Source organism: Physeter macrocephalus, chromosome 9, assembly GCF_002837175.3.
Source record: "Physeter macrocephalus isolate SW-GA chromosome 9, ASM283717v5, whole genome shotgun sequence".
Taxonomy (NCBI): Eukaryota; Metazoa; Chordata; class Mammalia; order Artiodactyla; family Physeteridae; genus Physeter; species Physeter macrocephalus.
Genome location: NC_041222.1, coordinates 83792875 through 83812083, shown reverse-complemented (window position 1 = coordinate 83812083; position 19209 = coordinate 83792875). Strand labels below are relative to the sequence as shown.

The 19209-nt window shown below is 51.6% G+C and overlaps 1 protein-coding gene across 2 annotated transcripts; it reads right to left on the bottom strand.

Moving 5' to 3' along the window:
* Positions 1–512: 512 nt before the first annotated feature.
* Positions 513–18586, bottom strand: SUSD3 (sushi domain containing 3). 2 transcript variants are annotated; one of them, XM_024117171.1, is made up of 5 exons: positions 18499–18586; positions 6820–7008; positions 5072–5219; positions 4259–4411; positions 513–708 (listed from the first exon to the last, which is right to left on the bottom strand). In XM_024117171.1, the coding sequence occupies exons 1-5, from the start codon at positions 18584–18586 to the stop codon at positions 513–515; spliced, it is 774 nt and encodes a 257-aa protein (XP_023972939.1). The 2 variants fall into 2 exon arrangements, with proteins under 2 accessions (XP_023972939.1, XP_023972938.1); XM_024117170.1 differs by lacking the exon at positions 18499–18586 and adding an exon at positions 9628–9763.
* Between the last annotated feature and the right edge of the window lie 623 nt (positions 18587–19209).

Sequence of the window (19209 nt, the reverse complement as noted above, 5' to 3'; positions counted from 1 at the left end):
ACTTGAGGTTTTTGTTATGCAGGGATTGAAAATTGAGACAGTGATTTTTACCTTTGCTGTTTTTCAAAGAATTGTTTATTTCATACCCCTTATCACAACCTTACAGATAATAGATGCAGCACCCCAGCTGGGTCCCTGCTTATAGATACGAAGCAGCCAGCTGTAATTGTTGAGAAATCTGCTGCCACCTTCCCACTCTGCTATGCAAAACTAGACGTGCTTAAAATGTCCCCCAGTCTCTTCAAAGGAGCCTGACTAGAGGGAGGCTGCAGCTGGTTCTGTGAACCTCAGCGGTGGTTTCAAGGAAGCCTATCTATAAAAACCACTACAGCTGGGCTCCCCTGGGACAGACACACCCCAAACAGGGTCCCCAGCTCAGTGCCCCGAGGGAATCCCTAAACCCGGAAGCTGATTTCACTGACCAGTCTTGAGCTGGACACATGTTGAGATGCAGTGGCCGGCTGGTGGGGTCAGCCTGGCCCTCCCATTGTGGGCTCTGGCCTCCACCTTAGTCACCCTGGGACATAGGCTGCAGGCTGTCTGAGCATTCCCACAGTTGGCCTGGAGGCAGGCAGCATCTGCCCTGGGTTCGCTGTATGCACCATCACCTGGGCACGTGGTGAGCTGGTGGGGCCACTGGGGGTCCAGGGGTCCTTGTCAATGCCTCGGGCCATGCTGGCCAGCTCTCTGGTCCCCTCGCCAAGGTCTCTGCAGGAAGAGGAGGTGTGAGCCTGGGGGCAGAGCAGGGGCCCAATTTAACCCCAACTCTGCCACTATGCTGGGTACCCAGGCCCTGATCTTCAGCAGGCCTGGGATAGACTGCTGCCCCTAGGTGAGGGCCCCCGTTTCCTCTTGCCTTGTTCCCAAGGAGGCCCCTCCATCGGTGCCCCTCCCTGGGCCTCAGGCCCCTCACTCATACAAGAGGGATGACTCAAGGAGCATCACACCTACCTTCCAAGGGTGGGAAGGGGCTTCCTGGGGCCTTGTAGAGGAAGGGAGCTTATTCAAAGTGTATGTAAACTATGTGCACCAAGATGCCCTAGGCAGAGAAGAGACACTGGGGCCCCAGGAACATTCTGGAGGACACTCTCGCACTTGCCAGGCTCTCCTCTGAGTCTGGGACCAGATCTCCCACCTTCCATATCTTCAGTTCCCTATTGGCCTCCCCTAGCCCCCAAGCCACAAACCCACCCATTCTCCAGGCTGAGCAAACCCCGGCCCCACCCTTGTCCACCTGGCCCTGCTCCCATCTCCTGCTTACACTGGACTTTGCTTCCTGAAGCTGCCTGGCTGCTTCCTCCCCTTAAGATGCTGTCTTTCTCCTTCCCCCCCAGTATAGGCTCTCCTAATCTGTTCACCTCAGGCATCACTTCTTCCAGGAAGCTTTCCCAGATCTATGTTGCCACCCACACCTAGTTCTCAGAAAAGCTCTAGGCAGTAGTAGGAATTAAATTATCTGTTGGTTCAATGAATATGTGAATGAATCAATTAATTAGTGGAGAGGAAAGTCAGCTTAGTGAGCAAGTCCATGGACTTTGGAACCACAAAGCCTGAGTTCAAACGTAGCTTCATGCTTAGTAGTTATGTGATTCTAGACAAGTTTCTTAAAATGGGATAAAAATAGTGCCCACTCCTATGGTAAGAACAGGTAATATTTGGAAAAGCTAAGAACAGTGCCTGGCATAATGTGAGTGCTGGGAAGCGTTTATGAAATAAAAGTAAGGTCAAGGGGCAAACCTCACCTTACTGAAGACGATTTCACCACCAATCAGTGGGAGAACTGGGGTATCTGGGCCTTGCCTAGGATGGCACATCCTGAGAGGCAGCAATTCCTTCCCCTATTCCACTGGGGTTTCCCAATTTAGACACAAGACAGTGTGTCACAGGTCTATAATGGGGAGAGGGTGCCACAGGGCAGGGGGCAATGGAGAAAATTCGAAACCTGCCAAGGAAACATGACTATATGAAAAGGATGTGCACAACCCCAACATAACTGAAACAAAAAGGAAAGTGCTTGCAGCCAACTGACAGATAAGGGTATCTTCCATAATATACACAGAGCTTCCAGTATTTATGAGAAAAAACATCAGCAGGAGATTCAGCAGAGCAAAGTGAAAGTGACTAAAACCAGCAATGCAACTGCTAAGCAAAGGTATGGAGAAAACACTCTTTCTCAGTGTTAAAGAAATGCTGATGAAAACCACTTATGTAACTCACCCCTGCTAAGTAAGTGATGGAAAACAAATCATTAACACTCAGTGACAGTATAGGTGTAAAAATGGCTCAGCTAGTGCCAGGTTCCTGGAGAAAGAATTTGGTAATAAAAATATTCGGACTACTTGGCCTAAACAGTCTGTTCCTAGGATTGCCCCAAAATGTCATCTCAAAAAAGAAAAACAGCTCTAAGCACAAGCATTTACCCAAACCTGAGCACAGCAGTTGAAGTATCTGGAGCATAGCTCCAGGGGCCTCAGACCACCATGGCAACACAATGACATGTCAAGTCAGGTGGAAGGGGCGCAAGGCGGCATATCTGCCATGGCCATCATGACGTAGGCCTAATGTGTGTCAAAAGCTCAAGGGAAGGAGGTAGGAAACCAATTCCTTCTCACAGGTCTCGCCACTCCAGGAGTCAGCCAGGCCAGGTGCGTTCAGTGTGGACATGCGCCCAGGCAGACCCTCGCCACGCCTGCACAGGCCACCACCTCCAGCGCCTCAGTTTCCTCACGTGCACACCAGCATCAAGAGCAGAATTAACAACAACGGCTGGCACTCACTGAATCTGTATGCTGGGCCCAGTCAAGGCCATTGACTTTTATCACCTCAACAGGGCCAGGAGGTGAGCCCTGCCATAATCCTCGCTGTACAAGGGAGGAAAACAAGGCATGAACAGTTGTCACACAGAGAGGCGTCAGGCTGGGGGCAAGCACTTGGTTCCCTGGGAGGTTCCTGTGGGGACAGGCTGAGGAAATGAGCAGACTGCCTCTGTGATGCCAGGGCGGGGCAGAGAAAGCACTAAATGGGCCAGAACATCTGTGCAGAGAGGAGGCACTTGGAGAATAAAGGGCATGATCAGGATGCAGCACAACAGGGCTCCAACCAAGAAAAGACTGGAGCCCATAGGAAGCATGGGTCCAGATGATGCAGGGGAACGGTGACCCCTGAGGATAGCAGACAGGGACAAGAGACCCGTTACACTATTCTCTCTGCTTCTGTGTATTCATGAAATTTCCCCATAATAAAGTTTGAGAAAAGAATACCTATGAGTTCAGAGTGATACAAAAACAACAAAACAAAACGAGAAGGAAAGGAAGGAAAAAACAGAACTCATTTTCATTCCTCATAGAGGGAATAACAGAATCGCAACAGAATTAAAATCATTATTCTGTAAGCCCCAGGGCCCAAACCGATTCTGGCTGGAGCATCCCTGGATGCTAAGGCCACAGGTCAGACGTCATGGGGGCAGCAGAGTGACCCTTAGCAGAGTCCCTTCTTCATCACTTGACAACGGACTCATCTCAGCCAAGAGCGCCCAGTCCTCGTGCCTGCAGGGGGACAGCCTGACCCATACCTGTGATTCACACCAGCACCGCCCATGGGGCACCCACATGAGAAACGCTGCCTGAGTGCAGTCATGAGGGAACGTCAAGACAGTCCAGAACACGGTGTCTGTAGGAGACCACAGGCTTAGAGTCCACAAAAGGCAATGCTGCCAAAGACAAATATCCTGCCCCATTTAAGGAGCCCAGAAACCGGCAGCCCTGTGATCCTGGGGTCAGAGGGTGCTCACTCAAAGCTAGTAACAACCCTGGGAGATGTTCTATCTGTAGTCCGTGTTCAGCCAAGATTAGACTCCTTGAGTCAAAAAAGTATGTAAGAAATGTCCTTGTATTGGTTCATAAAAAGTGTGCGTGTGTGTTTTTAAAGAGAGACAAGAAGAGATAGAAACTGAGAGACAGAGGAGCAGGGAGGGAGATGGGAGGAGAGAGCAAGTTGACAGGGCACCATGGGTCCTGGTGAAGGGTAGTACTTGTGTCCAGAAGCTTCCTTCTCTAGACAAGGGGTGACAAGATAAAGACACGGGGTGGAGGGCAGCTTTAGGCACCAGGGTGCAGGGTCAGACACGGGAACTAGAAGGACCATCAGTCCCTGTCTTAGGGATAGGAGTTGAGGCCCTAGTGAGCCTGGGCTTGCAGCATGCTGGGGCCCCCCTGCCCTCACCACTGCCCCACTGCCCCGTTGCTCTGCCCATGCCCACGTGGTGAAGCTGTGGTTGTCGTGAGCCTGGATGGGCTGGATCCTGGACTCGCCACTGACGCTGCGTTTGTTGTTGAGGCCCTTGAGGCCGAGGTAGGCGGCCTGTACTGTCTCTAAGTCCTCGCCTCTCAGCTGGAACCACAGCTGGGCTGCCCTGGAGAGAGATGGGGGAAGGACATTCAGGTGCATGTGTGCCAAGGACACCGCCTGCAAGCCTCTGCAAGGCCGAGAGTATTTTAGGGCCATACAGTTCCTGAGCAATTACTCAGCTCTGCTGCTGTAGGGAGAAAGCAGTCATGGATGATGAGTAAATGTCAGGAAAACTATACCTACAAAGACAGGCAGTGGAAAGTTCTTGAGATGAATCAAGCTGGTGGCGGCACAACACTGTGAATGTAATTAATGATCCTGAATTGTGCACTTAAAGATGGTTAAAATGGTAACTTTTATATTGTAAATGTTTTACCACAATTTTAAAAATAGCAAAAAGAAAAAAAGGATAGGTTTCCGTGAAGAAGTAGAGGTGGGCCAGACTCCACCTGCAGGCCCTAGTTAACCGTCGCGTAGTCAGCCCTTCATGTCCACACAGAGCAGAGCGTATACTCCGTGTGTGCACAGTCTGCAGAATGAGACAATCCCCTGTGTACCTGTCACCTGTCTTATGGAAGACCAAGCGAGCGAGCCACGTGCCCTCCACGGCCTCAATGCTCTGTGAACAGCAAGATGCCAAGATCCCAGCAGTCCCGCTCCCTGACACGCCCAGGAGTCTCGGAGTGACTTGCAGGTGCCCCGCAGCAGTGCCAGGTCACTGTACCTGTTGGATCGCTGCTGCTCACTCCTCTTCACACACTTCATGAGGCAGCAGGTGAGGAAGGCCATAGACATGAGCATGATGATGGCACAGCTGACGATGGAGGAGATCACGGCCACCTTGAAGCCGAAGGTTTCATAGGGAGGCACAGCTGCGAGTGAGACAAGTCCAGCTCTTGGGCCCAGCCTGCCCTCAGGGAGCCCTGTTCCATGGGGGAGGCAGGGAGGCGCTGGCAGCTGAGGTGAAGGTCTGTGCAAATTGTTGTAGGGAGTGGGGCTATCAGGCAAGATTGCCCCCCAAGAAGGGGGTGTTTGAGCAGGGTTTTGGAGGGTGTGTAGGAGTTTTTGGTGGCACACTGGGGGAAGCTCTGACAGGGAGTTCAGTGATAGTCCCCTTGGCTCCCACCCACTGCAGACTGGGCCCCTGAGACCAGAGGACAGCAGACAACACACAGTCTTTTTTCACAATGCCTCAAGTGGATAAAACCCTACGGGGGCCTATGTGCTTTCTCGGGTCACTTTCCAGGACGGTGCAAAAGCAAGAAAAATGTCAGTGTTTGGGGTCAAAGGGCCTTTGGCACATTATCAGCTGTGTGACCAAGAACTAGCTATGTGCCAAGAACTACTTCTATCAGGTTCTAAATGATGTTCTTGGGAATCAAGGCCCAGGATCCTAATTTGAACAACACTGCATACTCTCCCCTGTAGTGGACACTGATCACGCTCTCCAGTCCCTCGTCCCCCAGCCCTAGCTGGACACTGGCCGTCCAGACTGAAGACTACATCTCACAGCTTCCCTTGCAGCTACATGTGGTCACATGACCATATTCTGGCCAGTGGTGAACAGGGTGGAGGGGTGTGGGACAACTTCCAAGAGCCTTCCTTGCCTTCTAAGAGCCTTCCTTGCCCTGCAACTAATCCTGTAACAACTGCCTGGATAATGCAGTTGAGGTCATGCCTAACAGAGCCATAACATGGAAAGGACCTGGGTCGCCACCATGGAGTGGGGGCAGTCCTACAAGCCTAGGACTGCCCATCCTGAGGGCCATGGGCAAGAAAAAGCTCTCATAGCCCCCATTACTTTGGTAACCCCCATTATCTTGGGTTTTCTATCTCTTGGAGTCTAATCCTAACAGACACTCTCCTTCTCAGAGATTCAACCACCACGTGAGTATTTTAAAGGCTCTGAGAAGTCCTGCAGCCTATTAACCCAGGCTTTTCCAAATTATATTGACTATAGAGCCCTTTTCAATGCACAATACACGTTAACACAATATATGTATCCTCACTTTGGAAAATGCTGTGCTGGGTATTACCCTTTAACACCCTGTATAACAAATACAACTAGAAAACCATCTCCTCCCCCAGACTGGGGCCCCATGGCCAAGCAATCCTATTCCCCAGTTCTAGAATTCTTGGCACACGAAACATCCTATTAATGTTTGCTGCATGTATGTATGAAAGAACGTAGTTTTCTGCTTAACAGATGCTTAGCTCAGACAGCACAAGTAACCTCTTGGAAATGACAGGCCAAGTCAGTGGCAGAGCTAGAATTTGGAGCAGCTGCTAGGACTTGAGTCTACACTGCTGACATGGAGCCCCAAGGGACCACCAGCACTGGGAACAGGACCCTACGCAGAGGCCCATGGAACTTTCTCTGTGGACACCCACACCATCCATGTGACAAAATCAGCAACCCCCCACCAGGGGTCGCTGCTGAGCTGGGTGCAGCTCACACGGAACGGGCCTCACTCTTGCACATGGGCGTCTCTGACGACCACTCAGCAATGCTCCCCTTCCAGACACAGGTGAGGAGGCCAGACCCCACCATCTGGTGGCCCGAGGGGCAGTGGAACACGATGACAGTCCCCACAGAAGTGCCGTCCCCACGAAGTACTTGGAAGGTGCCCTGCAGGGGTGGCTGCACTTGCACACACATGCCTAGGAGAGAAGAGAGGAGAGAGAATGAGGACCTCACCCTGGAGGGCAGGGCCTTGGCAAGAGCCCTCACCTGGGACAGGCGTCATTGACCCAATGACCACACGATGCTATGGATAAGGTCACATAGCCACCCAGACAATTGGAAGTGGCGTCCGTGTGACTAGTGGCTTGGGAACAAAAGTGGAGCTAATCCCTACATTAAGTGAAATCTAGATGCTCTGAAGACCATGGTGTTGATAAAAGAGACACACATCTAAAGACAATAAAAGCAAAAGGACAATTATTACCCAAGTGTAGCTCAAAAGGCAGAATCAAGGGGGGAAAAAAGGAGAGAGATCAACAGATGTGATTTCATTAAAAGTAAAAACCAAAAACTTTTGTTACTCCCTAATAACTGAAAAACAAACAAACTCAGATGAAAAAACTAGGAAAAGGTATTTGGAAAACATAGGGCAAAGTTTCAACATCCTTAATTTATAAAGAGATCTGACACGTCAATAAAAGCTGAGCATCCAAATAAAGCAGAATGGACTGGTGTGTGAACAAGCAAATCACGAGATACAAGTAGCCAACAGACATGAGAAAATGCTTGCCCTCATAGTAACTGAAGAAACACTAATTCAAATGAGAGCTAATCTTTCACTCCTCCACTTGGCAAAAAGGAAAAAAAAAAAACCATGTGTGAAGTTAGCAAGGGCCTGGGAGCCACTCCCCTCAGACTTGCTGGTGGGGACACAGATCCAAACCTTTCTGGACAGAGTCTGGTGAAGTGTATTAAGAGCTTTATGTTGTGTATACATCTGAGAATTTAGTCAAAGGAAGTAGTTATGTATCTGCTGCCAGGATTTCTATACCACGATGTTTGTCTACACCCACATCTCCAGCTGTGGGGATCAGTACAGTTAATCAAAGTACATCTGACAAGAATGCCAGCAATGCTATCCTAAAGTGTTACAATGATGTCCTTATATAAGGACACAGAGAGGCACTCTGGATAAAGCAGCAATCACAAGCATTTTTATAAAATTGTAACAATGACAACAGCTGGCACACAGAATTTACTGTGCTGGACGCTGTTCCAGACGCTTTACGTGCATTAACTCATCAATCCACAAAATACCTCCCCACTTGACAGGAAAGCAAACTGAGGTACAGGGTGGTTTAATCATTTCCGGAAGTCACACAGCTCCTATGTTGTAGGGTAGAGATGTGGAACCACACAAGGAGGCTCTGGGCCTACCTTCTCAACACACACGTGTGACAGATATATCACGTGTCCCTTGTGTCTGGCTTCCCTTGCTTAGCACAATGATGGGAGAGGTGCCGTGCTGCGTGTGTTGGCAGCTGTCCATATTTATGGTGGAGCAGATTCCCGTTGTATGGATGCCCTTGTTTGCTTCCCTGTTCCTGCTGATGGCTGCGTGAGTTGTTTCCGGTGTTCAAGAATACGCAATGAAGCTGCTACCGATGTTCTGGAGCACACCTCCTGGCGCCTGAGTGCAAGAGGCTCTTCCTTCTGCTTTTCTGGAACTTTCTGATTTTGAGCACTGTATACTACTAGTGTATAAAGCAGTTTAGTCTCAGACAAAAGGGAGAGTGACCAGAGGCAGCGTCTGTGTCCAACTCCCTCCACACATCCGAGGCCTAGGTGGGAGCAGCGGTGGGGATTCGGACAGAGGCTGGCACTGCCCAGGCTGAGGACCACATTATTCCACACCAACCCAAGACAACCCTTCCCCTGTCCTCCACGGGATACCTCCAGCTAAGACTGTCCCCTGGGCACCAGGCACAGAAGTCCGAAAGCCCACGCGGCCTGCCACATCCAGCCAAGCTCCTGCACTGGCTAACCTGCTCATCACATGGCCTGCCCCACTCTAACTGATGTTAGCCCCTATGCCCTCCATCCTTTACTTGCTCCAGCCCCAAAACTTGGAACCTACCTGAACTCTTTTTCTCAATCCACAACCAATTCACCAGCAAACTTTGTGGGCTCTGTTTTCAAAATATATACCCAGAATATCTGTAGTGGGCTGGAGAGTCCTCCAAAATCCACATCCACCTGGAAGCACCCATGACGGGGATCCACTGTGGAATGCATGGTACCCCATTTCCCATAGGCTGTGAGGACAGAGGACACCTGGAACTGCCCAAGGGAAGCAGCTGTCACTCAGGAGAGCCACACACATGCACTCACACACCCCATGATAGTGCTTCACATGTCTGTGTACAACCAGCCCTATCCAGAGGGGAAACTGAGGCTCAATGAGGTCAAGCCACCCCTTGCATGGCCCCATTGGCCCTACCCCACTTAGGGTGAGGGTGTTAACAGGGCAGTGGCAGAGCCAGGCTTCAGCCTCAGTCTTGCATTCTGCCCTTGGAGGCTAAGGCTCCTTGACCCTCGCTGTGGGCAGTGACACTGAGGGACAGCATTTGGCTGATATTGGCCAAGCTCCCCCTTAGCTCTGCCCTACCAAGAACCTGGGGGGTGCCTCACCAGGCTGAAATGTTGGGGGGAGGAGTGTGAGCCTGGGGGGTCCTTGTGGTTTGTGTACCTAGCAGGGAGGAGGGGCTGACATTCGAACAGCACAAACAACACTGGGCACCTAATGGATACTTCACTGTATTTCAGCCATATGAGGAAGACCATCCATCTCCATCTTACAGATGGGGAAACTGAAGCAGAGCAAGGCTGGATGACACGCTGAGGGTGGTAGGGGTGGAAGTGTGGGCCATGGCTGCCATGTAAACTGCACATCTGGGAGGATTCGGGCTTCCCTGTCTGCAGATGTCCATCATTAGTGTCACACTAACAACGGCCATGCAGGTCCGATAGAAACATCTGGTCAAGAAAGACCCCATTTCCTGACCTCACGCAGCACTCAATCATCTGCAGAGGACAGCAGGGAAGTAATTGTTATTATCGTCATTTTAACATGAGCAACCAAGCCTGGAGTGGTGGCTGACCTGTTCAACACCCACAGATAGAGAGGGCACCCACAGACAGGACTGACGCAGAGCTTAAGATTCCTAATTAACAGCAGAACAAGGGAGTGTGGGTATTTGCAACATACAGGTAACAGAGCATCTTTCTTACATAACCAGCACTTACATAAGACATGACAAAAGTCACAACACAAAAAATGGTTTAGAAAAGAAAAATATGGAAATAGCCCCAAACCAGGGGGCAGAGCAATTAATTAAGAAAATTAAACAGCATCCACATCAGAAAGGAAGCAGCAAAACTTCTCTATTAAATGACATGATCCTGTATTGAGAAAATCCCTAGGAATCTGCTAAAAATCTACAGGAACTAATAAATGAGTGCAGCGAGTTTGCAGGATACAAGATCAACACACAAAAATCCATTGTATTTCAGTACAGTGGCAATGAGGAAACTAAAAATGCAATTAATAAGACAATTCCATTTACAAGAGCATCAAAAAGAATAAATTACTTAGGAATAAATTTTTAAAAAGAAGTGCAAAACTTAAACTCTGAAAACTACAAAGCATTGTTGAGAGAAATTAAAGAAGATCTAAATAAATGGAAATACATCACATACTCATGAGTCAGAAGACTTAACATGGTTTAAGATGGCAATGCTCCTCTGCTCATCTACAGATTCAACATGACCCCTATCAGATCCTAGCTGCTACCTTTGAAGAAATTTACAAGCTGATCCTACAGTTCATAAGGAAATGCAAAAAGACCTAAAATAGCCCAAACAACAATCTTGAAAAAGAAGAACAAAGTTGGAGGACTCGTACTTCCTTATTTCAAATTCTACCACAAAGCTACAGTGATGACAACAGAGCGGCACTGGCATAAAGAGAGACATATAGTCCGATGCAAGGCTTTAGACTCCAGAAATAAACTAATATTTACAATCAATTGATTTTCAACAAGGGTACCAAGACAACTGAATGGGAAGAGAATAGTTTTTCAACAATTGGTGCCAGGAAAACAATACTTACATGCAAAAGAAGAAAGTTGGAGCTCTCCTTACATCATATACAAAAATTAACTTAATGAGTCAAAGACCTCAATATAACAGATAAAACTATAAAAAAACTCTTAGAAGAAAACATAGAGGTATATCTTCCTGACCTTGGATTAGGCAATGGTTTCTCAATGATACCAAAAGACAAACAACGAAAGAAATAGATAAACTGGACTCCATTAAAATGAAAAAATTTGTGCTTCAAAGGATACTATCAAGAAAGTGAAAAGACAACCTACAGAGTGGGAGAAAATATCTACAAATCATCTATCTGATAAGGGACTGTATTTAGAATGTATAAATTATTAGACTGAATTATAAAAAGACAACCCAATTTATAAATGGGCAAAAGATATGGACATTTCTCTAAAGATATACCAATGGCCACCAATAAGCACATGAAAAGATGCTCAACGTCATTAGCTTCAGGGAAATGCAAATTAAATCCACAGGGAGGTACTTTTTCACATCCGCCATGAAAAAGACACATTAAAAAAACAAAACAGATGATAACTGGTGTACCAAGAATGTGGAGAAACTGGAGCCCTCACACACTGCAGCTGGGAATGTAAATGGGGCAGCCGCTTTGCAGTTTCTCCAATAGTTTCACAGAGTATTTTCAAATGATGCAGCAATGCCCCTCCTAGCAATATACCCAAGGGAAAGGAACACATCTACATGAAAACTTGTACACAAATGTTCACAGCAGCAATATTCATAATAGCCAAAAAGTAGAACCCACCTAAATGTCCATCAACTGATAAATGGGTAAATAAGATGTGGTCCACCCATACAATGGAATATTTCTGGAAATAAAAAGGAGTGAAGAACTGACATGCTACATGGATGAACGTTCAAAACACTATGCTCAGTGAATGAAGCCAGTTACCAAAAAACCACATATTGTATGATTCCATTCATATGAAATGTCTACAATAGGCAAATCCATAGAGACAGAAAGCAGATCAGTGGTTGTCTGGGGCCAGGGAGAGAGGGAGTTGGGAGGTGACCTCTAAGGGTCTAAGGGATGCAGCGCTTCCTTTTGGGGTGATGAAAATGTCCTAAAATTGAGTGTGGTAATGGTTGCACATATCTGTGAATATACTAAAAGCCATCACATTGTACACTTTAAATGTACAATTTAAATGTGTGAATTGTATGGCACATGAATTATACCTCAATGAAGCTGTTAAAAAATTCAGGGGAAATATTTATTTCAATTAAAGAAATGCAGATTTGAAACCTAAGTTATTACTTTTGGCTTCTTAGCTTGGTCAAGATCACAAAGACCAGCCCACCAGGTTAGTGAGGGTGTGGGGGAAGGGGTGCATAACCCCTGGGGCAGAAGGCACAGCAGGGAGGACCTGAGAGGCTGTCCTGCCCTGTAGCAGAAGACAGGCAGGTTCTTGCAGGCAGGAAGGGGTGGGAAGCCTGAGCTGGGAGCCCTAGGGAGGCAGGGCAAGGAGGACACAGCACCCACCCTGAGCCTCCAATCGGACATTTCCTGATTACCCTCACTGGCCTTGGGTCCCCCAGTACTCAGTAATACAGAGGGATGCCAACTTTGATTCCAGAGTATAGGCCCTTAATTAATCACCATGCTTTGTCTCCACAGGTGCCAAAGCAGGAATGAATGAATGCATGAATGAATGAATGAACAAACTAACAGTTGAAAGCTGTGATCAACACTCCCCCAGGAAGAACCTCTTTTTTTTTTTCAGGATCCGTGGACTTGGACACGTGCTGTTCTTCCAGCCAGGGAAGTGGACTGGGGTTTTGGAACTGGGTAGACACAGCAGGGCAGCCACGGGCCAGCCGCGTGGCCCCTTCCCCAGGGTCACCGGGCAACCAACACTTCCCAGTCCCCAATTTAGAGCTGCCACTTCTCCATTCTTCCATGGCTAAGCACCTTCTTTCTCCCGAGCCCCATATGGCCCTCAGAGAAGGGAGGCCCCTGTGGGGGGGTCAGCAAGGGTGAGAGCTTTGTGGACACTTGTCTGCCCAGCACCTGCACCAGCGCCTGGTGAATGAAAGGAGGAAGGGATCAACTTGTATTCATCTTTTAAAGATGCAACTAGGACTTTATCAAAAAAGTAAGATGCCTTGAGGGAGGGACAAAGAGATGGCAAGAGCTATGATGAAGCAGGCCTACTGAAAAGTTATGGGTAGGATAGAGCTGGGGGGTGTGTGGTTATAAATTCTTTCAACTCTGTGGTATGTTTGAAAAAATTTTAAATGTGGGGAGAACACCTCAAGCATCACTGCTGACTGCCTGATATTCCCCAGCTGGCCTGCCAAGCCATGGGGGTGGCTGTCCAGCTCCCTAACCAGAGCACAGCCCAGACCCTGCATTACCTAATGGCCCTGGCATGGAGAGTCACAGACAGGAGAAAAAGCTCCAGAAACAGAGGCAGCAGGCTGGTTCTGCAGCCAAACGTGTCTGGGTGTAAACCACACTTAACCAGTTGGGTGACCAGGTCACCAACCTGGTCCTCTGACCTACCTGTAAATGCTGCAGAGGGCAGGACAGGGGCTGACTGAGATGACGTGCAGCTCCAGCTCCAGCCCCAGTGAGGAAACCACCACTGTCGTAGGGAAAGGGCTCGCCTGTCAACAGCCACATCCTGTGCTGCTGCTGGGTTCCGCTATGGTTAAGGGTGCCCATCGTGACACAGCACTGCAGGCTATTTCACCACCCAAGGGGGTCACACATCTTAAAAGACAGAACTAACCCCTCACCCCAAGAGGCCCAGAGCCTGTCCTGTCTCCTGGAGCCTCATCAAGGTGGGAGGGTGAGAGGTGACACCACAGAAAGGACACGAGCCTGACCTGCAGATGCCTGCATGGTGTGCATCAAACTGAAGACTTAAGGGAAAGTTACAAGAAAATTTGAAGCACAGGCCCAACGAAAATGCCGCTGCCCCATAACTATGCACACTGCGTGGCTGGGGGCAGGAGGGGCCTCTGAGAGACTTGGCATGGAGGGCTTTAAATGCAGTCATGGCCTCTCTCCCCAGGCCTTGTACTCTGCATTTCCAGCCAGCCAATACAGGGGTCTCACGCCCATCAGAGGCAGGGAGCCCCTGCTCCTAGCCTAAGTGTATGTTTGAACAGTTCTTCTTTTAAAAATGAAAATGAAAGGTCAGAGGAAATAACTCTGGTAAGGAAAGGTAGAGGGAGGATGAGCCTTGCCCATGGCCCCCTCCTTGCAGTGACCTTCCCTTACCTGGGAGGCAGGGAGCTCAACCCCCAGTAATCCAAGAGCCCAACCAGGCTCAGAGGAGAAGGCAGAGAAGCCAAGTGGGCCTGGTCTGCTAGGAACCTAAACCCCACCCAGCCCCTCTCCACCAAGTCTGACTCTGCTCCACCACCTCTAGCCTCAGGTCCTGGACCTGGTCCTTGCCTTGCTCAGACTCATCTCCCCAACCTGCAAAATAGGGTGACCTGCCCCCGGGGTGACAGGAGTGGGACCACCTGGTGGAGACCTTAAACCTGTGCCCGGGAGCTCAGGAACGTCCCCTAGGAGGAGGCTCAATACCTCATCCTACCCCCCACCCCAAGTCCACAGCACCCAGGATACCTGCACCTGCCCCCCCTACCCGCCACGCGCCAGACTCCAACAGGATGGACTGCATCCCTTCTCTGGGCCTGGAAGGCCAGCAAACACTTTGGGCTGGGCCCATTTTCCAGATGAGGAAACTGAGGCCCACAGACTTTTGAAGGCCCCAGGTGTACACTGGCAGGGCCCCCACCAGACCCTTCTACGGAACTTGTGACGCGTAGCCCAGATGGGGCAGGAAGGTGGCACAGCATCAAGGGACTACAAGGGCTTCAGTCTACCCATCTTCTAAGGATATTCCATGAAAGCACCAGCTGGCTCCAGAGACCACATCCCCTAACCACTGCAAACCCAGCCTCTGCTCACACTACTCACTGCATCCTCCACAGGCTGGAGACCCCTGGACCCCCTAGCTGGGCCCCCAACAGTCCCTCCCCACACTTGGTGTCTAAGAGGCAAATCCCACCTCCTCCATCCCCTGCTGAAAACCCTCACAGACACCCAGTTACCCCTGTATACCCTTCCTAGGACTGGCCCCCGAAGGAGACCACCCCCAGCTATCCTTTCCTTCCAGCCCTGTTGCCTGGCCCCGTCTACTTGTGGCCCCCATCAGACACTGAATGCTACACCTCCCCAGCCTTCCTTTGGCTGGACCCCTGCACCCCTCAACCTTTGGTGCATTTTTTTCTCTGCACTCTGCATGACACTATCTTTTTTACTATGTACAAATAAATCTCAGAGGAGAGGAAAAACAACAGAAAAAACAAAGGGAATGGATTTGATGCAAGCAAGATACAAACCAAAAGCAAACCCTATAGGCTCACTGGACAGCAGAGAGGCAGACCTGCCCATCAGGTGTTCGCCCGACACTCCCAGCTTACTCCCCAGCCCCAGGCAATGCTCTCTCCCACCCCCTAATACACAGGGGGTGCATGGCCTGACCTAGACAGCCTGTCCTCCCAGCCCATGCCTCCCCCAGCCTGCCTGGCCAGTGGGGGTGAGAACAATCCTTGCTTGTTAATCTTTTATCTGGAACCTTGGACCACAGGACCATCCCTCCCATCCTCCTTTCTGGAGCCGACATGGCCCCCAAACCCTGACCTCACCCGCTGGGACCAGGTAAATAAGTTACCTTTTATGTTGGCTGTGACTGTGGACAATAGGTACAGTGGGGAGATGGGGGGAAGCAGGCCACTGGACCAGCCCACTATGGGCCTGGGTCCCTGTGGGACTGGAAAGTCGCTTCTGAGTCTCAGTTCTGAGTCTCAGTTTCCCCAAGTGGAAAGAGGAAGCGTCAGGAGGAATTTCTCAAAGAGAAATTAAAGAGTGACGTGTACAGAGGTACTCTATGGAGAGTGGGACCCCCCAAGACCCCAGCAGCGGGGACAGGCACATGCAGAAGGCCCATGCCCTGGTCGTGTGTCCTGAGGCAGGTGCAGGGTTCAGAGCTACTGCAAGCCTGGCCCTTGGCTATGGTCCAGACCTGGGTCTCCCAGGCACTTCTCTGACAGCAGGTCAGCTCACACACCCAGAATATATATTCTCCTGCTGTACATAACCAGGTAAATTCCAAACCAGGAAGAGCGCACTCCCCCCACCCCACCAAATCTCTCAGGGGAGAACATTGAGGCTCCAGGGAGCCTCGTTCATCCAGCAGCTCTGCCTGTACCATGGTGGGAGGCCAGAGCTGGGCCTTAGGGGCACATAGGCCACATTTAGATTCCCACCTACTCCCTCTGGGCTTTGCTCTCCTCCATGAAATGGGCCCAGGGCTGGCCCAGTGGCTGGGCGGCAGGAGTGAAGTGAAGAGGATGTCCACAGAGCACGTCCTCACTCACCCAGCAGTCCTCCTGCTGCACCCTTTCAGGGGCATGGGGGAGGGTCACCTCTGGCCACTGGTCTTCCTCTGGCAGGGCTGTGTTCCTGGACAATCTCCTCCATCAGGGAGTGCTGGAGCTGCCCTGGGAACAGGGCCAGGGACAGGCCAGGGGCCTAAGGGCAGTGGGAGGGTGGCCTCCCAGTCAGCCATTCAGAGCAAGGCCATAAAGATTTAAGGCCTTGCTCTGAGCCGGCCTTCCCCCACCTGCTTCTCCCCGGTCATCGTGCACGGGAGATGAGGGAAGAATCCTAGGACTCTGTGTCTGACTGGACTCTCATACCTCCTCTAGGAAAAGCAGAATAATGGGCCCATTTTACAGATTGCAGGAAAAACACCCATCCCATTGCTGTGTTTTACACAGTGCCAAACTGTCTCTAAAGACCCCCACACCCATCACTTCACTGCCCCACAAGGAGAGGTGGGTGCACATTTCAGAGCCCAAGAGACTGAGGCCATGGGGCAGAGGAGTGGATGAGTCAGGACAACAGCATTACCTTGGAGCAGAACCACGCAAGGGTGGGTGCACTGGGCCCTCCCTGGCTCCCCCTGGCCTGTCCACAAGCCTGGGGCAGGTATACAGGGCCTACCACTTAGCACATGGAGAAACTGAGGCACAGAGCTAAAGAGACGCACCGCAGGTCATTGTGTGTGTGTGGTTCCAACCCTAAATTCCTGGGAAGGACTCATAGGCTGGGACCCACAGGGCTCACATCTGGGAGGAGGCTGAGCAGCAGCCGGTCAGAAGCAGGGCTGCGGCCAGGCCTGGCAGGCCAGAGGGCAAGAACTGGATCTGAGACCCTCTTTCCCCCAGGAGAGTCCTCTGCAAACAGCCTTTTGTATGTAGTCAGGGCCTCCCCTTCCCTGTCCTTGGCTGACCTTGGGCAAGTCCCTCCACCTCACAGTGGACACTCACCTCCCCAGGCAGTGATGCACAACTTGCACACACATTGTCCTCTTCACACAGGGGCCAGAACACCAAATTCAGGACTGGGCATCAGGCTGCCCGAGGGAGTCAAAGAAAATAAACCGACCCCACCACACCACGGGCAATATCAGGTCTTAGCTTCCACACCACCAAACCTTTGCTTTGTGACTTACTTCCCTGGGCCTGTTTCCCCATCTGAGAGGAAGCCAGCATTCCCCCCAAGGTGGCAGGTGTCACTGTTTTAAGCATGACTGGCTGCATCCCGGGTGTGTGTGTGGGAGGGGGGGGCCGTGGGGCACAGGTGTGCAAAGACCCTCAGGTTTAAGGGCGAGCGGCAGTGTGCCCTAAAGTGAGCCTCTGTGTGTGTGGTGGGGGGGGGGACTGGGGCACAGGTGTGCAAAGACCCTCAGGTTTAAGGGCGAGCGGGCAGTGTGCCCTAAAGTGAGCCTCCAGGAACATCTGGGGCGCAAGGTCCGGCTTTATCTTTGTTTCTAAAAGGATTAGATTTTAGACGCATTCATGGAGCAAGGCGGACATTCGAATCCGGGGCTTCAGCTGCAATCCCCCTATCCGAGCAAGGCAGGAAGGTGAACCCCCTACAAAACAATCTCGAAATCAAACATTTAAGATAACAGCAAGCCCACCCCTCCTTCCGGAAACCCTGGAGCCTCACCCCAGGCTCGGCTGCAGCGGGACCTTGAGCAGTCATTCCCCTCTCCCAGGTTCAGTTTCCCTGCCTGTGAAGTGGGACTGGGGAGCTAGCTGAGGATCCAGAACACCTTAGGTGAGGCCAGTTTCGATTTCCCCACGTCCGTCACACCGACATCCCCCGCACTGAGGCGGCCCCCATTGGGAAAAGGCGCGCACCTGGGTTGGCGGGCAGCTGGACGCCGCCGCCTGGTTTCTGGCCGCTTGCCGCTGGGCTTGGCTCCGCTGGGCTTGGCTCCGCAGGGGCGCCTGCTGGGCGGACGGAGAGCGTCAGGGAGGTTTGTCCTACGACTGTGCGCCTCACCGCGGCAGTGCGGCACCCACCGCCCCCGCGCAGGGCTGTGCACCCCGCACCTCAGCTTCCCTGTCTGAGAAATGGGCGCAGAGCCCCGCTCGAGGTCTGCGGCCTCGGCCCCCACCTGTGCAGTTCCCCGGGGCGGGCGTGGCGTCCCCCATGCGCCCCCCGGGCCTCGCCCTGCGGGTGAGGATCGCGGCCTCCTCGCGCATCCCTGCGCGCTCCGCGGCGTTCAGCCAGACTGCAGCTTAGGGGCCAGCGGGGGCGGGGCCGCCCGGTCACGCCCATCCAGGGTTGAGGGCGGGGCCGACCCCGCAGGAACCCAAATCCCCGAGGGGGCGAAGCTAGCAGAGCGGGAAGTCTCGCTCCAGCGCTTTGCGCAGGTGTTAACCTCTGCCCCTGCGCCTCCGACCACCAGGGCCCTCCACAGACCAGGTGTTCTCAGTGAGTAGCACATGTGAACCCCATCTGTGTCACTGTGGGTCGGGCCCTCTGTGGTGGGTGTCGATATTTTAGGTCCTCAGTGAGGGACCCCCGAGTCGTGGGGAGCAGGATTCAGACCTCCAGGGTCTGGCCCTGGGCTCACACATCCGGGGGACCTGCCCTCTCCTTGCTCCTCCTACCCAGCTCCCTCTGAAGGGGCCCCTGGCTAGGCTCAGAGCTGCGGCCCGCCCCTTCCTCTCCCTAGGACCCCGCCCAGCCCAGGCGCAGCACCCCGCCCAGGCCCAGGCAACCACTGAGGGAGCTCTAAGACTACAGACTCAATAGACGGCCTCCCCACCCACCAACCTCCCGGGCCAGGGCATCTCAGGGCAGCTCCTGATCAGGTGACCAG

What these genes read in the sequence shown, in the direction of transcription:
- SUSD3 (XM_024117170.1), bottom strand. Translation starts at nt 9,763, where the DNA reads ATGTGCAGTTTACATGGCAGCCATGGCCCACACTTCCACCCCTACCAC. An exon ending in GAGCAGCAGCGATCCAACAG is followed by an intron (nt 4,412 to 5,071) that starts GTACAGTGACCT and finishes ATCTCTCTCCAG; the next exon opens with GGCAGCCCAGCTGTGGTTCC. An exon ending in GACAACCACAGCTTCACCAC is followed by an intron (nt 709 to 4,258) that starts GTGGGCATGGGC and finishes CTCTTCCTGCAG; the next exon opens with AGACCTTGGCGAGGGGACCA.